Consider the following 19,040-nt stretch of genomic DNA (forward strand, 5'->3'; position numbering starts at 1 on the left):
AGACCCAACCCCTGACATCTCCCCTATACCTTCCACCCTTCACCTTAAATTTATGTCCCCTTGTAACACTCTGTTGTACCCGGGGAAAAAGTTTCTGACTGTCTACTCTATCTATTCCTCTGATCATTTTATAAACCTCTATCAAGTCACCCCTCATCCTTCGCCGTTCCAACGAGAAAAGGCTGAGAACTCTCAGCCTATCCTCGTACGACCTACTCTCCATTCCAGGCAACATCCTGGTAAATCTTCTCTGCACCCTCTCCAAAGCTTCCACATCTTTCCTAAAGTGAGGCGACCAGAACTGCACACAGTACTCCAACTGTGGCCTAACCAAAGTCCTGTACAGCTGCAACATCACTTCACAACTCTTGAATTCAATCCCTCTGCTAATGAACGATAATACTCCATAGGCCTTCTTACAAACTCTATCCACCTGAGTGGCAACCTTCAAAGATCTATGTACATAGACCCCAAGATCCCTCTGTTCCTCCACCTGACTAAGAACCCTACCATTAATCCTGTATTCCGCATTCTTATTTGTTCTTCCAAAATGGACAACCTCACACTTGGCAGGGTTGAACTCCATCTGCCACTCCTCAGCCCAGCTCTGCATCATATCTAAGTCCCTCTGCAGCCGACAAATGCCCTCCACACTGTCCACAACTCCACCTATCTTCGTATCATCTGCAAATTTACTGACCCACCCTTCGACTCCCTCATCTAAGTCATTAATAAAAATTACAAACAGCAGAGGACCCAGAACTGATCCCTGCGGAACTCCACTTGTAACGGGGCTCCAGGCTGAATATTTACCATCTACCACCACTCTCTGCCTTCGACCGGTTGGCCAGTTTTCTATCCAATTGGCCAAATTTCCCTCTATCCCATGCCTCCTGACTTTCCGCATAAGCCTACCATGGGGAACCTTATCAAATGCCTTACTAAAATCCATGTACACTACATCCACTGCTCTACCCTCATCCACATGCTTGGTCACCTCCTCGAAGAATTCAATAAGACTTGTAAGGCAAGACCTACCCTTCACAAATCCATGCTAGCTGTCCCTAATCAAGCAGTGTCTTTCCAGATACTCGTAAATCCTATCCCTCAGTACCCTTTCCATTACTTTGCCTACCACAGAAGTAAGACTAACTGGCCTGTAATTCCCGGGGTTATCCCTATTCCCTTTTTTGAACAGGGGCACAACATTCGCTACTCTCCAGTCCCCTGGTACCACCCCCATTGCCAGTGAAGACGAGAAGATCATTGCCAACGGTACTGCAATTTCCTCTCTTGCTTCCCACATAATCCTAGGATATATCCCGTCAGGCCCGGGGGACTTGTCTATCCTCAAGTTGTTCAAAATGTCCAACACATCTTCCTTCCTAACAAGTATCTCTTCTAGCTTAACAGTCTTCTACCTTCATCCTCCTCCATCCACGCATCAATGAATTTAATACACACTGTGACATCGAACAATTCTTCCGTCGCCTCCGCCTCCCGCCCACCTTCCAAGGACCCCTTCGCCCACCTTCAACACACTGTATCCACCTGGACACCCCGCGATGGCCTATTACCTGCCCTCGACCTCTTCATTTCCAACTGCCGCCGGGACATTAACCGCCTCAACCTGTCGACACCCCTCCCCCACTCCAACCTCTCACCCTCACAACGCGCAGCCCTCCAATCCCTCTGCTCCAATCCCAACCTCACCATTAAGCCAGCGGATAAAGGGGGCGCAGTGGTAGTTTGGCGCACTGACCTCTACACCTCTGAAGCCAAACGCCAACTCGAGGACACCTCTTCCTACTGCTCCCTCGACCATGACCCCACCCCCCATCACCAAACCATCATCTCGCATACCATATAGAACCTCATCACCTCAGGAGATCTCCCACCCACAGCTTCCAATCTCATAGTCCGGGAACCCTGCGCTGCCCGGTTCTACCTCTTTCCCAAGATCCACAAGCCTGACCACCCTGGCTGACCCATTGTCTCAGCATGCTCCTGCCCCACTGAACTCATCTCTACCTACCTTGACACTGTCCTATCCCCCCTAGTCCAGGAACTCCCCACATACGTTCGAGACACCACCCATGCCCTCCACCTCCTCCAAGACCTACGTTTCCCCGGCCCCCAACGCCTCATCTTTACCATGGATATCCAATCCCTCTACACCTCCATCGGCCATGACCAGGGCCTCCAAGCCCTCCGTTTTTTCCTCTCCAGACGTCCCCAACAGTACCCTTCCACCGACACTCTCATTCGTTTGGCCAAACTGGTCCTCACCCTTAACAATTTCTCCTTTGAATCCTCCCACTTCCTCCAGACCAAAGGCGTAGCCATGGGCACACGTATGGGCCCCAGCTATGCCTGTCTCTTTGTTGGCTATGTAGAAAAGTTGATCTTCTGTAATTACACCGGCACCACTCCCCACCTCTTCCTCCGCTACATTGATGACTGCATTGGCGCCACCTCGTGCTCCCGCGAGGAGGATGAGCAATTCATCAACTTCACCAACACATTCCACCCTGGCCTTAAATTTACCTGGACCATCTCTGACACCTTGCTCCCCTTCCTGGACCTCTCCATCTCCATTAGTGATGACCGACTTGACACTGACATTTTTTACAAACCCACTGACTCCCATAGCTACCTGGATTACACCTCTTCCCACTCTATCTCTTGCAAAAATGCCATCCCCTATTCCCAATTTCTCCGCCTCCGCCGTATCTGCTCCCAGGAGGACCAGTTCCACCATAGAACACACCAGATGGCCTCCTTCTTTAAAGACCGCAATTTCCCTTCCCACGTGGTTAAAGATGCCCTCCAACGCATCTCGTCCACATCCCGCACCTCCGCCCTCAGACCCCACCCCTCCAACCGTAACAAGGACAGAACGCCCCTGGTGCTCACCTTCCACCCTACAAACCTTCGCATAAACCAAATCATCCGCCGGCATTTCCGCCACCTCCAAAAAGACCCCACCACCAGGGATATATTTCCCTCCCCACCCCTTTCCGCCTTCCGCAAAGACCGTTCCCTCTGTGACTACCTGGTCAGGTCCACATCCCCCTACGACCCACCCTCCCATTCTGGCACTTTCCCCTGCCACTGCAGGAACTGTAAAACCTGTGCCCACACCTCCTCCCTCACCTCTATCCAAGGCCCTAAAGGAGCCTTCCACATCCATCAAAGTTTTACCTGCACATCCACTAATATCATTTATTGTATCTGTTGCTCCCGATGTGGTCTCCTCTACATTGGGGAGACTGGGCGCCTCCTAGCAGAGCGCTTTAGGGAACATCTCCGAGACACCCGCACCAATCAACCAAACCGCCCCGTGGCCCAACATTTCAACTCCCCCTCCCACTCTGCTGAGGACATGGAGGTCCTGGGCCTCCTTCACCGCTGCTCCCTCACCACCAGTCGCCTGGAGGAAGAACGCCTCATCTTCCGCCTCGGAACACTTCAACCCCAGGGCATCAATGTGGACTTCAGCAGCTTCCTCATTTCCCCTTCCCCCACCTCATCCTAGTTTCAAACTTCCAGCTCAGTAACTGTCTCCTTGACTTGTCTGGACTTGTCCGACCTGTCTATCTCCTTTTCCACCTATCCACTCCACCCTCTCCTCCTTGACCTATCACCTTAATCCCCTCCCCCACTCACCCATTGTACTCTGTGCTACTCTCTCCCCACCCCCACCCTCCTCTGGTTTATCTCTCCACGCTTCAGGCTCACTGCCTTTTTTCCTGATGAAGGGCTTTTGCCCGAAACGTCGATTTCGCTGCTCGTTGGATGCTGCCTGAACTGCTGTGCTCTTCCAGCACCACTAATCCAGTATTTGGTTTTCAGCATCTGCAGTTATTGTTTTTACCTTTCCCACAGAAATAAGCCTACCCTGATACACTCTGGTCTTGATCAATCAAAACCTTTTCCCATAGCCATAGGGAAGGCTGCAAAATGTTTTACTCTTTATTAGGCGACTGTAGGCTTGTGCAATCCCCAGGATGGAATGTTTTTCCTTAAACATTTCTTCATCGTGCGATTGCTCTCAGGTTTTTCCTACATTCAGTCTGATTGGACTTTCTGATGGACATTTGATTATTTGCAAATTCTTTACATTCAGCAAACCTGGGAGCTTCAATGCTTACCTCTGGAATGACGTGAACTTGGGATAGACAGCTTCCCCTGCAGGAACTGACTGCCACATTTGTCAGATGGCACTGGCCCTTGGATATGTTCCGAATTTCGGTGAAATGTTGGCACTTCGGAGAGATATCTAGCAGAAGGAAAACGTTACACAATCAGGGACATAATCTCCTGGACCAACATTCAGTCCCACTTTCTTTTGTAGTGATTGTGCTCCATGTGTCTGGCTGGGCTTCCAAACTCAGCCTCTTCAGAAAGATGAAGCCTATCATTGAATTATTACAGAACAAAAGGAGGCCATTTAATATGTAATGTCTGTACCTTTCAAGTGAGCCAATCTCTCACCCTCTCATATCCCTGTACACCATTTTGATTGGGGCAATCAAAATCTCTTCCCGCAGCCATAGCGAAGGCTGCAAAATGTTTTACTCTTAATAAGGCGACTGTAGGCTTGAGCAATCCCCAGGATGGAATGTTTTTCCTTAAACATTTCTTCATCGTGTGATTGCTCTGAGGTTTTTCCTACATTCAGTCTGATTGGTCTGTCTGGGCCAATCTCTCACTTTCTCATATCCCTGCACACTATTTCGATCTGAATAATGATTCATTGCCTCCTTGAATATGCCTCAATTGAACCTGCCTCCACCGCATTTCCATACAGTATTAAAGACTTTTCCCACCCCTGTAATGATCTCTTCCAACTTCTTCTGTGGAGGAGACACAGAAGCTTGAACACATGCACCAAGACCATAAGACATAGGAGTGGAAGTAAGGCCATTCGGCCCATCGAGTCCACTCCGCCATTCAATCATGGCTGATGTGCATTTCAGCTCCACTTACCAGCGTTCTCCCCGTAGCCCTTAATTCCTCTTCCTGGCCATTACTAGATTGCTGAATGGACTCTCTAAACTTTAATGCTGATCTTGCTAATATTGATCTCACCTAGTGCACGCCTTGTGCAATGTAACCTGTATGCTTCTGTCTAAGTGTTTTACAATCTCTGATCTGTACATCCCTGTTTATGATGATCTGCCTGTTCTGCTCATCAACAAAGCTTTGCACTGTGTTTCAGTACGTGACAATAAATCAATCAAAACATTCCAGACCCAAATGACTCACTGTCTGAAAAAGTTTTTTCTTGTGTTACCCTTTTTCATTTCACTTTAAATCAACACTGTTTTGATCTTTTTGCCTTTTACAAGCAAGAACAGCTTTTCCCTAATGACTCTATCTACCTTCTGTTCATGATTTTAAAAACCTCAATCAGATCTTTTCTCCGAGGAGAACAGTCCCAACTTCTTCAATCTGTCATCACTGAAGTTTCTCATTCCCGGAACCATTCTTGTTGAATGTGTAGGAGGAGGAATGAGCAATGAAGTTATTACCTTACGCTTGCAGTTCTGATATTCAGATGTAACCGTGTGCATCTCGTCTACATTGCCACCACACCTGCCCACAGAAACATTTTGACTCTAGGGACGGATGCACATTAAAGTGCCCAAGGGTAAAATCACCAGCACCGGTTCATTGGAGAGTTTAGGATATGCCCACTGATCAATTAACTTTGTATCGTGCTACTAACAATAACATCAGTAGGAATGAGAAGAACAGGCATCGAAAATTAACTTGTCCAACTTTAAGCCCAGGAACAGAATATGGACTAGAGCTGGTAATGGACTGTTAACTTGTAAATAAAAAAGGCATTTGGTACACCTGCCTTTTTGGTCAGTGCATTGAGAGTAGGAGTTGGGAGGTCATGTTGTGGCTGTACAGGACATTGGACTTTTGGAATGCTGCAAGCAACTGTGTTCTCCCCACTATAGAAAGGATGTTGTGAAATGTGAAAGGGCTCAGAAAAGACTTACAAGGATGCTGCCAGGGTTGGAGGCTTTGAGTTGTAGAGAGGCTGAATAGGTTGGGGCTGTTTTCCCTGGATTGTCGGAGGCAGAGTGGTGACCTTATGGATGTATATAATTTCATGAGGGGCATGGATAGGAGAAATAGACAAGGTCTTTTGAGAATTTTGAGAAGATTCTTAGCTCAGATTGAGGTTCTGGATGTAAGTTTGCTCACTGAGCTGGAAGATTTGTTTTAAGGTGTTTCATAACCATACTAGATAACATCATCAGTGAGCCCCTGGTGAAGCACAAGTGTTATGTCCTGCTTTCTATTTAGGTAATTAGGTTTCCTTGTGTTGGTGTTCCATTTTCTGTGTTGGTGATGTCATTTCCTATTCTTTTTCTCAGAGGGTGGTAGATGGGGTCCAAATTGATGTGTTTGTTGATAGAGTTCACATTGGAATGCCATACTTCTAGGAATTCTCGTGTGTGTCTCTGTTTAGCTTGTCCTAGGATGGACGTGTTGTCCAAGTCAAAGTGGTGTCCTTCCTCTAGGAGAAAGTGAGGACTGCAGATGCTGGAGATCAGAGCTGAAAAATGTGTTGCTGGAAAAGCGCAGCAGGTCAGGCAGCATCCAAGGAGCAGGAAAATCGACGTTTCGAGCTGAAGAAGCGCTTATGCCCGAAACGTCGATTCTCCTGCTCCTTGGATGCTGGCTGACCTGCTGCGCTTTTCCAGCAACACATTTTTCAGCTCTGATGTTCTTCCTCACCAATTAACTGAAACAGCAGCTAATAAACTTAAAAGACCCTATATAGACAATAAGCAAAACGAATGTCATTTACAAAATACCTTGCAAGAACTGTAATAAACACTGCATTGAACAAACAGGCAGAAAACTAGCCACTAGAATACACAAACATCAACTAGCCACACAATGCATGACCCTCTCTCACTAGTATCCTTACATACAGATGAGGAAGGACACCACTTTGACTGGGACAACACGTCCATCCTAGGACAAGCTAAACAGAGACATGCACGAGAATTGCTAGAAGCATGGCATTCCAACCGGAACTCTATCAACAAACACCTCGATTTGGACTCCATCTACCACCCCATGAGAAAAAGAACAGGAAGTGACATCACCAACCCAAGGAAACCTAAACACATAAATAGAAAGTGGGACATAACATCAGCACTGTACTGGAGGCTCACTGACGATGTTATCATAAAATGGTGATGAAACGTCTGAAAACAAACCTTCCAGCTCAGAGAGCAAACTTACTTCCTCAAGGTTTTTTGCCAGGATGGGGAAGTCCAAAATTAGAGGGCATAAGTTTAAAGTAAGAGGGCAAAGATTTATGCTGAGAGTGGTGTATGTATGGAATGAGCTGCCGGAGAAAGTGGTGGAGGCTTGTACAGTTAAAATATTTAAAAAACATCTGAATGGGTATATGAATAGGAAGAGTTTAGAGAGATATGGGTCAAATACTGGCAAATGGTACTAGATTTATTTAGGATATCTGGTCAGCATGGACGAGTTGGGCTGAAGGTCTGTTTTGTATGACTCTATGACTTTGTAGATGGTGGACAGACATGGGGAGTCAGGAGGTGAGTTATTTCCCACAGTATTCCTAGACTCTGACCTGTTAGGAATCTGCCAGATATGGTTTCACTAATGCCCTGTATAACCCCAGCATAAGTTCCTGCTTTTGTATTCACATAATTCTGCAAGAACATTTTATATGATACCTTATCAAATGTCTTCACGAGATCAAGGTAAGTAAATTACCCAGTTATCTACAGTCCACAGTATGTATTACTACTTCAACAAAGGCCAAAACACCGTAGGTAGGTAGGATAGATAGATAGATAGGATAGATAGGATAGATAGGTAGATAGATAGATAGAAAGAAGAATACAGTGCAGATCAGGCCCTTCGGCACTCGATGTTGCGCCAACCTGTGAACTAATCTAAGCCCAACCCCCTATACGATCCCATCATCATCCATATGCTGATCCAAGAAATGTTTAAGTGCCCCTAATGTGGCTGAATTAACTACATTGGCAGGCAGGGAATTCCACGTCCTTACCACTCTCTGAGTAAAGAACCTGCATCTGACATCTGTCTTAAATCTATCACCCCTCAATTTGTAACTATGCCCCCTCGTACAAGCTGACGTCATCATCCGAGGAAAAAGTCTTTCACTGTCTACCAGAACTAATACGCTGATCATCTTATATGTCTCTATCAAACCACCCCCCCCCCGCCCACCCCCCCCCCCCCCACCTTAGCCTTCCTCTTTCCAATGAGAACAGACCCAAGTCCCTCAGCCTTTCCTTGTAAGACCTTCCCTCCAGACCAGGCAACATCCTGGTAAATCTCCTCTGCACCTTTTCTTTTCAGAAAATCATGTTGACTTGGCATTAATCAATTTCAGCTTCTCTAAGCACAGTAAGAAACTCCTTCAGAAATATTCTGGAGTGGAGATAATTGATCTCCGACAACAACCATTTTCCTATGGATATCATTTGAGCAGTTTTGGGATCTTTATCTATAGAAAGATATATTGGCAATTGAGGCAGTCCAGAGGTTCACTAAACCGTATCCAGGTATGCAGCCATTGTCTTATGAGGAGACGTTGAGTAGATTGGGCCTGAGTTTCAAAGAGTGAGGGGCAATCTTATTGAAACGCACAAGATTCTTAGGGAGATGTGGAAAGATTGTTTCTCCTTCTGAGAGTGTCTAGGACCAGAGGGATTATAATCTCAAACAGATTTAAGACAGGGACGAGGAGGAATTTCCTCTCCTGAGGGGTGGGAGTGAATCTGGAATTCTTTACCAGGGAGCTTTTGAGGGGCTGGATCATGAATCTTAGAATCGCCACACTGTGGAAGCAGGCCATTCAGCCTATTAAGTTCATGCAGACCCCCTGAAGAATATCCACTCTATCCCTGTAACTCTGCATTTCCCATAGCTAATCCACCAAGCCTGCACATCCCTGGACACTATGGGCAATTTAGCATGGCCAAACCACCTAACCTGCACGTCGATGGACAGCGGAGGAAACCCATGCAGACGTAGGAAGAATGTACAAACTCCATATAGACAGTCGTTCGAACCCGGGTCCCTGGTGCTGTGAGGCAACAGTGCTAACCACTGAGCCACCTAGCTTGATGATAATTGTAGAGTGGGGAATATGCTGGGTCGTGAGGTTACAGATTGATATTCAATATAATTCAACAGCTGATGGCCAATAACATGTCATGAACACTTAGCTTGAGTTGCTATAATGTTCAAAGTCTCATTGAACACATTGGTATGCCAAAGAAGGGATAAATTAGTTCAGTTGGCTGGAGAGGTGATTTGTATGTAGACTGATGCCAACAGTGTGAGTTCAATTCCCACGCTGGCTGAGGTTACCATGAAGGACTCTCCTCTCAACCACTCCCCTCACCTGAGGCATGGTAACCTCAGGTTAAACCACCACCAGTTGTTTCTGCCTCTCTAATGAGTGACTTTACCTCATGCTACACAGCACAATGGAGGTATCTTCAATATGAAGATGGGTCTTTTCATTATGAGGGAGGAATCTCTGAATGAAAACATTTCTCCTCATTTGAGTCCTAAATGCTCATCTAACCCTGAGACTGTCTCATGTTCAGACCCTCTCATGGTCCACCTCCAGAACCATGCAAGAGGGGGAGAGAAGGGAAAAAGGTGAGATTGGGGAAGCACACAGACTGTGTGAAAGACACAGCTGAGAAGTTGACAGCGAGAGAGACAGCAAGAGAATCACAGAGTCTGTTCTGTGCTATCTTCACTTACCAGGAACTTCCTTCCTGCAGACTGGACAGCATTTTCCAAGTTCCTCAACTTTTACATAACCCTGCAATTCATGCAAAAATTAATTCTATAGTTGAAACACACAAAGTAAAACAAACAGCTTTTAAAACATACTATAAAAATATGCATAGGTTCATCAGTGGCTGAACATTCAGCCCATCATTTCAATGGTGGTTCTTTGCTGGAACAATCCTAAAATATTGCCTCTTTCCTACAATCTTCCAATTGTGTTATCCAGTTTCAAGTTGTCCGATGGACAGGCGATAATAGAGCAGGCAGATTCTAGCCTCCTAGTTTCTATGTTGCTAAGCTTATGGTTATGTCCTGTTAAACCCCTAAACATTTTAGCTGTTTTTCAGCGGCAGCAGCAACTCAAAGGGCGGGACCTTGAACCAGGGGCCTGGTGGGAGCGGTGAGTCACTGATTTGAGCTTTTATATTTGAAGTCAGAGAGCAGAGGTTTCTGAGAAAGGGCGGACTTTGTCCTTTTATTTCCATCCAGCTATATAAGTCAGTGTTTTATCAACCCGAGATCGTACCTTTGTAGGGCCTCCCACCCAACCACCTCCTCTAACTTAAAGACCAGGGACACATCAGGTAAGCGTCTCTTCTTTTTTACTTTGTGATAAGGGGACTAGCAGAGATGGCAGTGCAGCGAGAGCAATGTTCCTCCTGCATGATGTTTGAGGTGAGGGACGCCATTAGTGTCCCATCCAAGTACATCTGCAGGAAGTGCACCCAACTCTCCCTCCTCCAAGACCGTGTTAGGGAACTGGAGCAGGAGCTGGGTGAACTTCGGATCATTCAGGAGGCAGAGGCTGTGATAGATAAGAGTTACAGGAAAGTAGTTACTCCTAGGCATGAAGAAAGCTGGGTGACTGTTCAAAGGGGGAAAAAACAGTCAGTGTAGGGATCCCCTGAGGTCATTTCCCTGAAAAACATGTATACCGTTTTGGATACTGTTGAGGGGGACGACTTACCAGGAGTATGCAGTGGGGTCCAGGACTCTGGCATAGAGCCGGTCCCTGTTGCACAGAAGGGAAAGAGGGAAAGGAGGAGAGTGTTAGTCATTGGGGACTCAGTGGTTAGAGGCTAGATAGAAGGTTTGTTGGGAATGAACGAGACTCACGGTTGGTGTGTTGCCTCCCAGGTGTTAGGGTTCGTGAGGTCTCGGATCGTATCTTTGGGGTCCTGAAGGGAGAGGGTGACCAGCCTCAAATCGTGGTCGATGTAGATACCAATGACAGAGGTAGAGGGAGGGATAGGGATGTAAGGCAGGATTTCAGAGAGCTAGGGTGGAAGCTGAGAGCGAGAACAAACAGTTGTTATTTCTGGTTTGTCACATCATGGCGATTCAAGGAATAGGGAGAGATATCAGCTGAACACGTGGCTGCAGGAATGGTGCAGGAGGGAGGGTTTCAGGTACTTGGATAATTGGGGCTCATTCTGGGGAAGATGGGACTTGTACAAACAGGATGGTCTTCATTGAACCAGAGGGGTACTAATATCCTGGGTGGGAAATTTGCTGGTGCTATTCGGGTGGGTTTAAACTAGCTCAGCAGGGGGATGGGAACCTGAGGTGTAGTTGCAGTGCACAGGAGGATGAGAGGAGGGAGGACAGGGACAGGATTTCAGGGTCGCAGGAATGTGCTGGCAGACAGCAGGTTGGTTTGAATTGTGTCTATTTCAAAGCCAGAAGTATCCGAAATAAGGTAGGTGAGTTTGCAGCATGGATAGGTACCTGGGACTTCGACGTTGTAGCCGTTTCAGAGACATGGATAGAGCAGGGTGAGGAATGGATGTTGCAGGTTCCAGGGTTTAGATCTTTCATTAAAAACAGGCAAGGTGGTTAAAGAGGGGGAGGCGTGACCTTGTTAGTCAAGGATACTGTAACAGTGGCTGAGAGAATGCTTGACAAGGACTCGTCTACTGAGGAAGTATGAGCTGATGTTAGAAACAGGAGAGGAGAAGTCACACTGCTTGGAGTTTTTTTATCGGCCTCCGCAGAGTTCCAAGGAGGTGGAAGAGAGGATTGGCAAAATTATTCTGGGTAGGAGTGAAAGGAACAGATTGATCATTATGGGGGGGCTTTAACTTGCCCAACATTCACTGGAAATGCGATAACTCTAGTATGTCGGATAGATCAGTTTTTGTCCAATGTTCACAGGAGGGATTCCTGACACAGTATGTCGAAGGGCCGACAAGAGGGGAGGCCACACTGGATCTGGTGCTTGGTAATGAACCAGGCCAGGTGTTTGATTTAGTTGTAGGTGAGCACTTGGGAGAGCTGAAAATGTGTTGCTGGAAAAGCCTAGCAGGTCAGGCAGCATCCAAGGAACAGGAGAATCGACATTTCGGGCATAAACCCTTCTTCAGGAATGAGGAAAGTGTGTCCAGCAGGCTAAGATAAAAGGTAGGGAGGAGGGACTTGGGTGAGGGGCGTTGGAAAAGCGATAGGTGAAAGGTGAGGGTGATAGGCCAGAGTGGGGTGGGGGCGGAGAGGTCAGGAAGAAGATTGCAGGTTAGGAAGGTGGTGCTGAGTTCGAGGAATTTGACTGAGACAAGGTCGGGGGAGGGGAAATGAGGAAACTGGAGAAATCTGAGTTCATCCCTTGTGGTTGGAGGGTTCCTAGGTGGAAGATGAGGTGCTCTTCCTCCAACTGTCGTGTTGCTATGGTCTGGCGATGGAGGAGTCCAAGGACCTGCATGCCCTTGGTGGAGTGGGAGGGGGAGTTGAAGTGTTGAGCCACGGGGTGGTTGGGTTGGTTGGGTGTCCCAGAGATGTTCTCTGAAATGTTCCGCAAGCAGGCGGCCTGTCTCCCCAATATAGAGGAGGCCACATCGGGTGCAGCGGATGCAATAAATGATGTGTGTGGAGGTGCAGGTGAATTTGTGGCGGATATGGAAGTGTCCCTTGGGGCCTTGGAGGGAAGTAAGGGGGGAGGTGTGGGCGCAAGTTTTGCATTTCTAGCGGTTGCAGGGGAAGGTTCCGGGAGTGGAGGTTGGGTTGGTGGGGAGTGTGGACCTGACGAGGGAGTCACAGAGGGAGTGGTCTTTTCGGAACGCTGATAGGGGAGGGAAGGGAAATATGTCCCTGGTGGTGGGGTCTGTTTGGAGGTGGCGGAAATGACGGCGGATGATACGCTGTACATGGAGGTTGGTGGGGTGGTAGGTGAGGACCAGTGGGGTTCTGACCTGGTGGCGGTTGGAGGGGCGGGGCTCAAGGGCAGAGGAGCGGGAAGTGGAGGAGATGCGGTGGAAGGCATCGTCGACCATGTCTGGGGGGAATTTGCGGTTTTTGAAGAAGGAGGCCATCTGGGTTGTACGGTATTGGAACTGGTCCTCCTGGGAGCAGATGCGGTGGAGACAAAGGAATTGGGAATATGGGATGGCGTTTTTACAGGGGGCAGGGTGGGAGGAGGTGTAGTCTAGGTAGCTGTGGGAGTCGGCCGGTTTATAGTAAATGTCCGTGTTGATTCGGTCACCCGAGATAGAAATGGAAAGGTCTAGGAAGGGGAGGGAGGAGTCTGAGACGGTCCAGGCAAATTTCAGGTCGGGGTGTAAGGTGTTGGTAAAGTGGATGAACTGTTCAACCTCCTCATGGAAGCACGAGGCAGCGCCGATACAGTCATCAATGTAGCCAAGGAAAAGGTGGGGGGTGGTGCCAGTGTAGCTGCGGAAGATGGACTGTTCCACATATCCTACGTAGAGGCAGGCATAGCTGGGGCCCATGTGGGTGCCCATGGCTACTCCTTTGGTTTGGAGGAAGTGGGAGGATTGGAAAGAGAAGTTATTCAGGGTGAGGACCAGTTCAGTCAGTCGAAGGAGGGTGTCAGTGGAAGGGTACTGGTTGGGATGGCTGGAAAGGAAGAAGCGGAGGGCTTTGAGGCCTTCGTGATGGGGGATGGAGGTGTACAGGGACTGGATGTCCATGGTGAAGATAAGGCATTGGGGGCCGGGGAAGTGAAAATCATGGAGGAGGTGGAGGGCGTGGGTGGTGTCCCGAGCGTAGTTGGAGAGTTCTTGGACTAAGGGGGACAGGACCGTGTCGAGGTATGCAGAGATGAGTTCGGTGGGGCAGGAGCAGGCTGAGACAATGGGTCGGCCGGGGCAGTCAGGTTTGTGGATTTTGGGCAGGAGATAGAAACGGGCGGTGTGGGGTTGTGGGACGATGAGGTTGGAGGCGGTGGATGGGAGATCCCCTGAGGTGATGAGGTTATGGATGGTCTGGGAGATGATGGTTTGGTGGTGGGAGGTGGGGTCATGGTCAAGGGGGCAGTAGGAGGAGGTGTCCGCGAGCTGGCCTTTAGCCTCAGCGGTGTAAAGGTCGGTGCGCCAAACTACTACTGCACCTCCCTTGTCTGCCGGTTTGATAGTGAGGTTGGGGTTGGAACGGAGGGAGTGGAGGGCTGCACGTTCCGAGGGTGAGAGGTTGGAGTGGGTGAGAGGGGTGGAGAAGTTGAGGCAGTTAATGTCGTGGCAGCAGTTGGCTATGAAGAGATCAAGGGCAGGTAAGAGGCCAGCACGGGGTGTCCAGGTGGATGGGGTGTGTTAGAGGCAGGAGGAGGGGTCGTCAGAGGGTGGGAGAGAATCTTGGTTGAAGAAGCAGGCATGGAGGCGAAGGCGGCGGAAGAATTGTTCGATGTCTCGCTGCGTGTTGAACTCGTTAATCCAAGAACGTCGGGGGATGAAGTTGAGGCCTCTGCTGAGGACTTTCATCCTCAGAGAGGGGGAGGTCTGGAGGGATGGTGAAAATAAGGCAGGGCTGGGAGCTAGGAGCTGGTGTGGGGCTGGAGCTGGGAGTGGGGGCGGGGTTGGGCGTGGTGGTGGGGACGGACATCGGCGTGGGGGCGGGGTTAGGCGTGGTGACGGAGATCGGTGTGGGGGCGGAGACATATGCGGCGTTGTGGTCGTGCAGGTTAGTGATGTCACTGGGGGCGGAAGTGGCTGTAGTACTTCAGTTATGTTTAGTTTAGCGATGGAGAGGGATAGGTACATTCCACAGGACAAGAGTTATTGATGGGGCAAGGACAATCATAATGTGATTAGGCAAGAATTAGGAGGCATAGAATCGAGCAACAAAATGCAGGGGATGCAGACAATGGAAATGTGGAGCTGGTTTGAGGAACAGATATTGCGTGTCCTTGATAGGTATGTCCCGGTCAGGCAGGGAGGAAGTGATAAGGTAAGGGAACCGTGGTTTACTACAGAAATTGCATCCCTTGTTAAGCAGGAGAAGGAGGCTTATGTGTTGATGAGGCAAGATGGTACAGATGAGGTGATGGAGAGTTAAAGATCAGCCAGGAAGGATTTAAAGAGAGAGTTAAGAAGCAAAGAGAGGACATGAGCAATCTTTAGCAAATAGAATAAAGGCGAACCCTAAAGCTTTCTATAGGGTATGTGAGGAATAAAAGGATGATTAGGGTAGGAATAGGGCCAGTCAAAGACAGAAGTGGGAAGTTGAGTGTGGACCCTGTGGAGATCGGAGAGGTGCTAAACAAATATTTCTCATCAGTGTTCACTCAGGAAAAGGAGAATATTGTAGAGGAGAAGAATGAGGTACGAGATATGAGACTAGAAAGGATCGAGGTTAGTTACGAACAGGTATTATCAATTCTAGAAGGAGTGAAAATAGACAAGTCCCCTGGGCTGGATGGGATTTATCCAAGGATCCTCTGGGAAGCTAGGGAGGAGATAGCAGAGCCTTTGGCTTTGATATTTGAGTCGTCATTGTCTACAGGTTTAGTACCAGACGACTGGAGAATTGCAAATGTTGTGCCTTTGTTCAAGAAGGGCAGTAGAGATGACCCAGGTAATTATAGATCAGTAAGCCTTACTTCTGTTGGAGGAAAGGTTTTGGAAAGGATTATGGGAGATAAGATTTATAATCATCTAGCAAGCAACAATTTGATTTCAGATAGTCAACATGGTTTTGTCAAGGGCAGGTCGTGTCTCACAAACCTCATTGAGTTTTTTTGAGAAGGTGACCAAGCATGTAGTTGAGGGTAGGGCAGTTGATGTGGTATACATGGACTTCAGTAAAGCCTTTGATAAGGTTCCACATGGTAGGCTGTTGGAGAAAATCCTGAGGCATGGGATCGAGGGTGATTTAGCAGTTTGGATTAGAAACTGGCTTTCTGAAAGAAGGCAGCGAGTGGTGATTGATGGGAAATATTCAGCCTGGAGTCCGGTTACTAGTGGTGTGTCACAAGGATCTGTTTTGGGACTACTGCTGTTTGTCATTTTTATAAATGACTTAGATGCAGGTGTAGGTGGAGGATTAGTAAATTTGTAGAGCATACTAAAGTCGGTGGAGTAGTGGACAATGTGGAAGAATGTTACAGGTTGCAGGGGGACTTGGATAAACTGCAGAATTGGGCTGAGAGGTGGCAGATGGAGTTCAATGCAGCTAAATGTGAGGTGATGCACTTTGGGAAGAATAACAGGAAGGCAGAGTGCTGGGTCAATGGAAAGATTCTTGGTAGTGTGGATGTGCAGAGGGATCTTAGAGTCCATGTACATAGATCCCTGAAAGTTGGATAGTGCTGTTAAGAAGGCATACAGTGTGTTAGGTTTCATTCGTAGAGGGACTGAGTTCCGGAGCCACAATATCATGCTGCAACTATACAAAACGCTAGTGCAGCCGCACTTGGAATATTGTGTACAGTTCTGGTCGCTATATTTCGGGAAGGATGTGGAAGCATCGGAAAAGGTGCAGAGGAGATTTACCAGGATGTTGCCTGGTCTGGAGGGAAGGTCTTATGAGGAAAGGCTGAGAGACTTGGGTCTGTTCTCATTGGAAAGAAGAAGGCTAAGAGGGGATTTGATAGAGACATACAAGATGATCAGAGGATTAGTTCGGGTAGACAGTGAAAGTCTATTTCCTAGGATGATGATGTCAGCTTGTACGAGGGGGCATAACTACAAATTGAGAGGTGATAGATTTAAGACAGATGTCAGAGGCAGGTTCTTTACTCAGAGTGTGGTAAGGGTGAGGAATGCACTACCTGCTAATGTAGCCAACTCAGCCACATTAGGGAGATTTAAACAATCCTTAGATAAGCACATGGATGATTTGTGGATAGTATAGATGGACGAGCTGAGAATAGTTCACAGGTTGGTGTAACATCAAGGGCCGAAGGACCTGTTCTGCGATGTATTGCTCTATGTTCTACATCCTATGTTATGGTCAAGTTGCCTCTCGTTTGAAATTCCAGTGGACATGTGTCCAGCCTGTCCAATGATTCCTCATAAGACAACACATGAACTGCTGTCAACACGTTTAGATGGTTTCCTTTTATTCATTCATAAGTCCCACAAGTGAATAAAAGTAAACTGAGTATGGATGGGCGCAGCATTTATTGCCCGTCCTGAGTTGCCCTTTGTAAAAGTGGGAATGAGCTACCTTCTTGAACCCCTATAGTCCATGTGCCGTCTGTTGACTCACAATGCCCTTACGGAGGGAATTCCAAACTTTTGACTCAGTGATACTGAAGAAATTGTGAGACCTTTCCAAAAATGGAGAGTGGCTTGAAGTTGCATATGCCTTCCTAACGCCACTATGAATCTGTCCTGCCAATTTCAGGGATCTGTGGGCAAGCACCCCATAAGCTCTGAACTTCCTGATGTCCTGCCAGTCATTTGTCAAAAAGTATGGTGCTGGAAAAGCATAGGTCAGGCAGCATCTGAGAAGCAGGAGAGTTGACATTTCAGGCCTCAGTCCTTCATCAGGAATGTTTAGTATTCCGTTGTCTTGTACCTTCTTTCAAAGTGCATCATCTCACAATGATCAGGGTTACATTTCGTCTGCCACTGATCTGCCCATCTGACAAATGTGTTTGTATCCTCCTGTAACCTAACACCTTCTTCCTCACTGTCAACCTCCCAGCTGAACTGAAAATTGCTCCCTCTCATTTAAAAAAATAAAACAAAACTCAGACATGTGGAATTCTCCTCTTTGCAAAGTTTTTGATAATACTCCTGAAAATAATGTTTGTCTAGTCTGTCTGTCCATTCTGTGTCAATGAATGTGTGGGTTTGGATTTAAAAGGGGATATTAGGTTTAATTTAAGGTTGCTTCAATAGTTAATAACCCACTTTGCCACATGTTAGAAAATACATTTTAAATAAGGTTTTGTTATCTTATTCATTAATCTTCTCCCAAACTTATTCATTAAAACTTACGAAAGGTTCAAGCCTGGTAGAGACAGTTGTGAGTACTCCTCAGATGTAAAGGCGAAAGAAAATTGAATAAACAAAAAGAAGATTTCTCACCTCCAGGCAGGTAAGTGGTGGACATTCAGAAGAACAGACCTTTCTTCCATTTAGGCATTGGCACCGCTCACAACCTTCTTCCCATTTGAAGCCTGGCTGTAAAACAATGCAGAAACTCCATTATTCTCAACTGTGAATATACAGCCATAGAGTCATAGAGATGTACAGCACGGAAACAGACCCTTCAGTCCAACCCTATCCATGCTGAACAGATATCCCAACCCAATCTAGTCCCACCTGCCAGCACCCAGCCCATATCCTTCCAAATCCTTTCTATTCATATACCCATCCAAATGCCTCTTAAATGTTGTAATTGTACCAGCCTCCACCACTTCCTCTGGCAGCTCATTCCATCCACATACCACCCTCTGCGTGAAAAAGTTGTCCCGTAGGTCTCTTTTATATCTTTCCCCTCTCACCCTAAACCTGTGCCCTCTAGTTCTGGACTCCCCGACCCCAGGGAAAATACTTTGTCTATTTATCCTATCCATGCCCCTCATTATTTTGTAAACCTCTATAAGGTCATCCCTCAGCCTCCGACGCTCCAGGGAAAACAGCCCCAGCCTGTTTAGCCTCTCCCTGCAGCTCAGATCCTCTAACCCTGGCAACATCCTTTTAAATCTTTTCTGAACCCTTTCAAGTTTCACAACATCTTTCCGATAGGAAGGAGACCAGAAATGCACGCAATATTCCAACAGTGGCCTAACCAATGTCCTGTACACCCGCAACATGACCTCGCAACTCCTGTACTCAATACTCTGACCAATAAAGGAAAGCATACCAAACGCCTTCTTCACTATCCTATCCACCTGTGACTCCACTTTCAAGGGGCTATGAACCTGCACTCCAAGGTCTCTGTGTTCAGCAACACTGCCTAGGAACTTACCAATAAGTGTACAAGTCCTGCTAAGATTTGCTTTCCCAAAA

General features: G+C 47.4%; 1 protein-coding gene across 1 annotated transcript in view; it reads right to left on the bottom strand.

Annotated features, from left to right (window-relative positions):
* The window catches only part of LOC140476820 (SCO-spondin-like), a 354,974-nt gene that overhangs the window by 16,586 nt on the left and 319,348 nt on the right, over nt 1-19,040 (bottom strand). Inside the window, exons 64-66 of the mRNA XM_072569613.1 lie at nt 18,114-18,209; nt 9,823-9,883; nt 4,155-4,282 (exon numbers count right to left, since the gene is read on the bottom strand). Coding sequence (XP_072425714.1) covers nt 4,155-4,282; nt 9,823-9,883; nt 18,114-18,209 — 285 coding nt within the window. The remainder of the gene's footprint in view (nt 1-4,154; nt 4,283-9,822; nt 9,884-18,113; nt 18,210-19,040) is intronic.

Source organism: Chiloscyllium punctatum, chromosome 5 (genome assembly GCF_047496795.1).
Source record: "Chiloscyllium punctatum isolate Juve2018m chromosome 5, sChiPun1.3, whole genome shotgun sequence".
Lineage (NCBI taxonomy): Eukaryota > Metazoa > Chordata > Chondrichthyes > Orectolobiformes > Hemiscylliidae > Chiloscyllium > Chiloscyllium punctatum.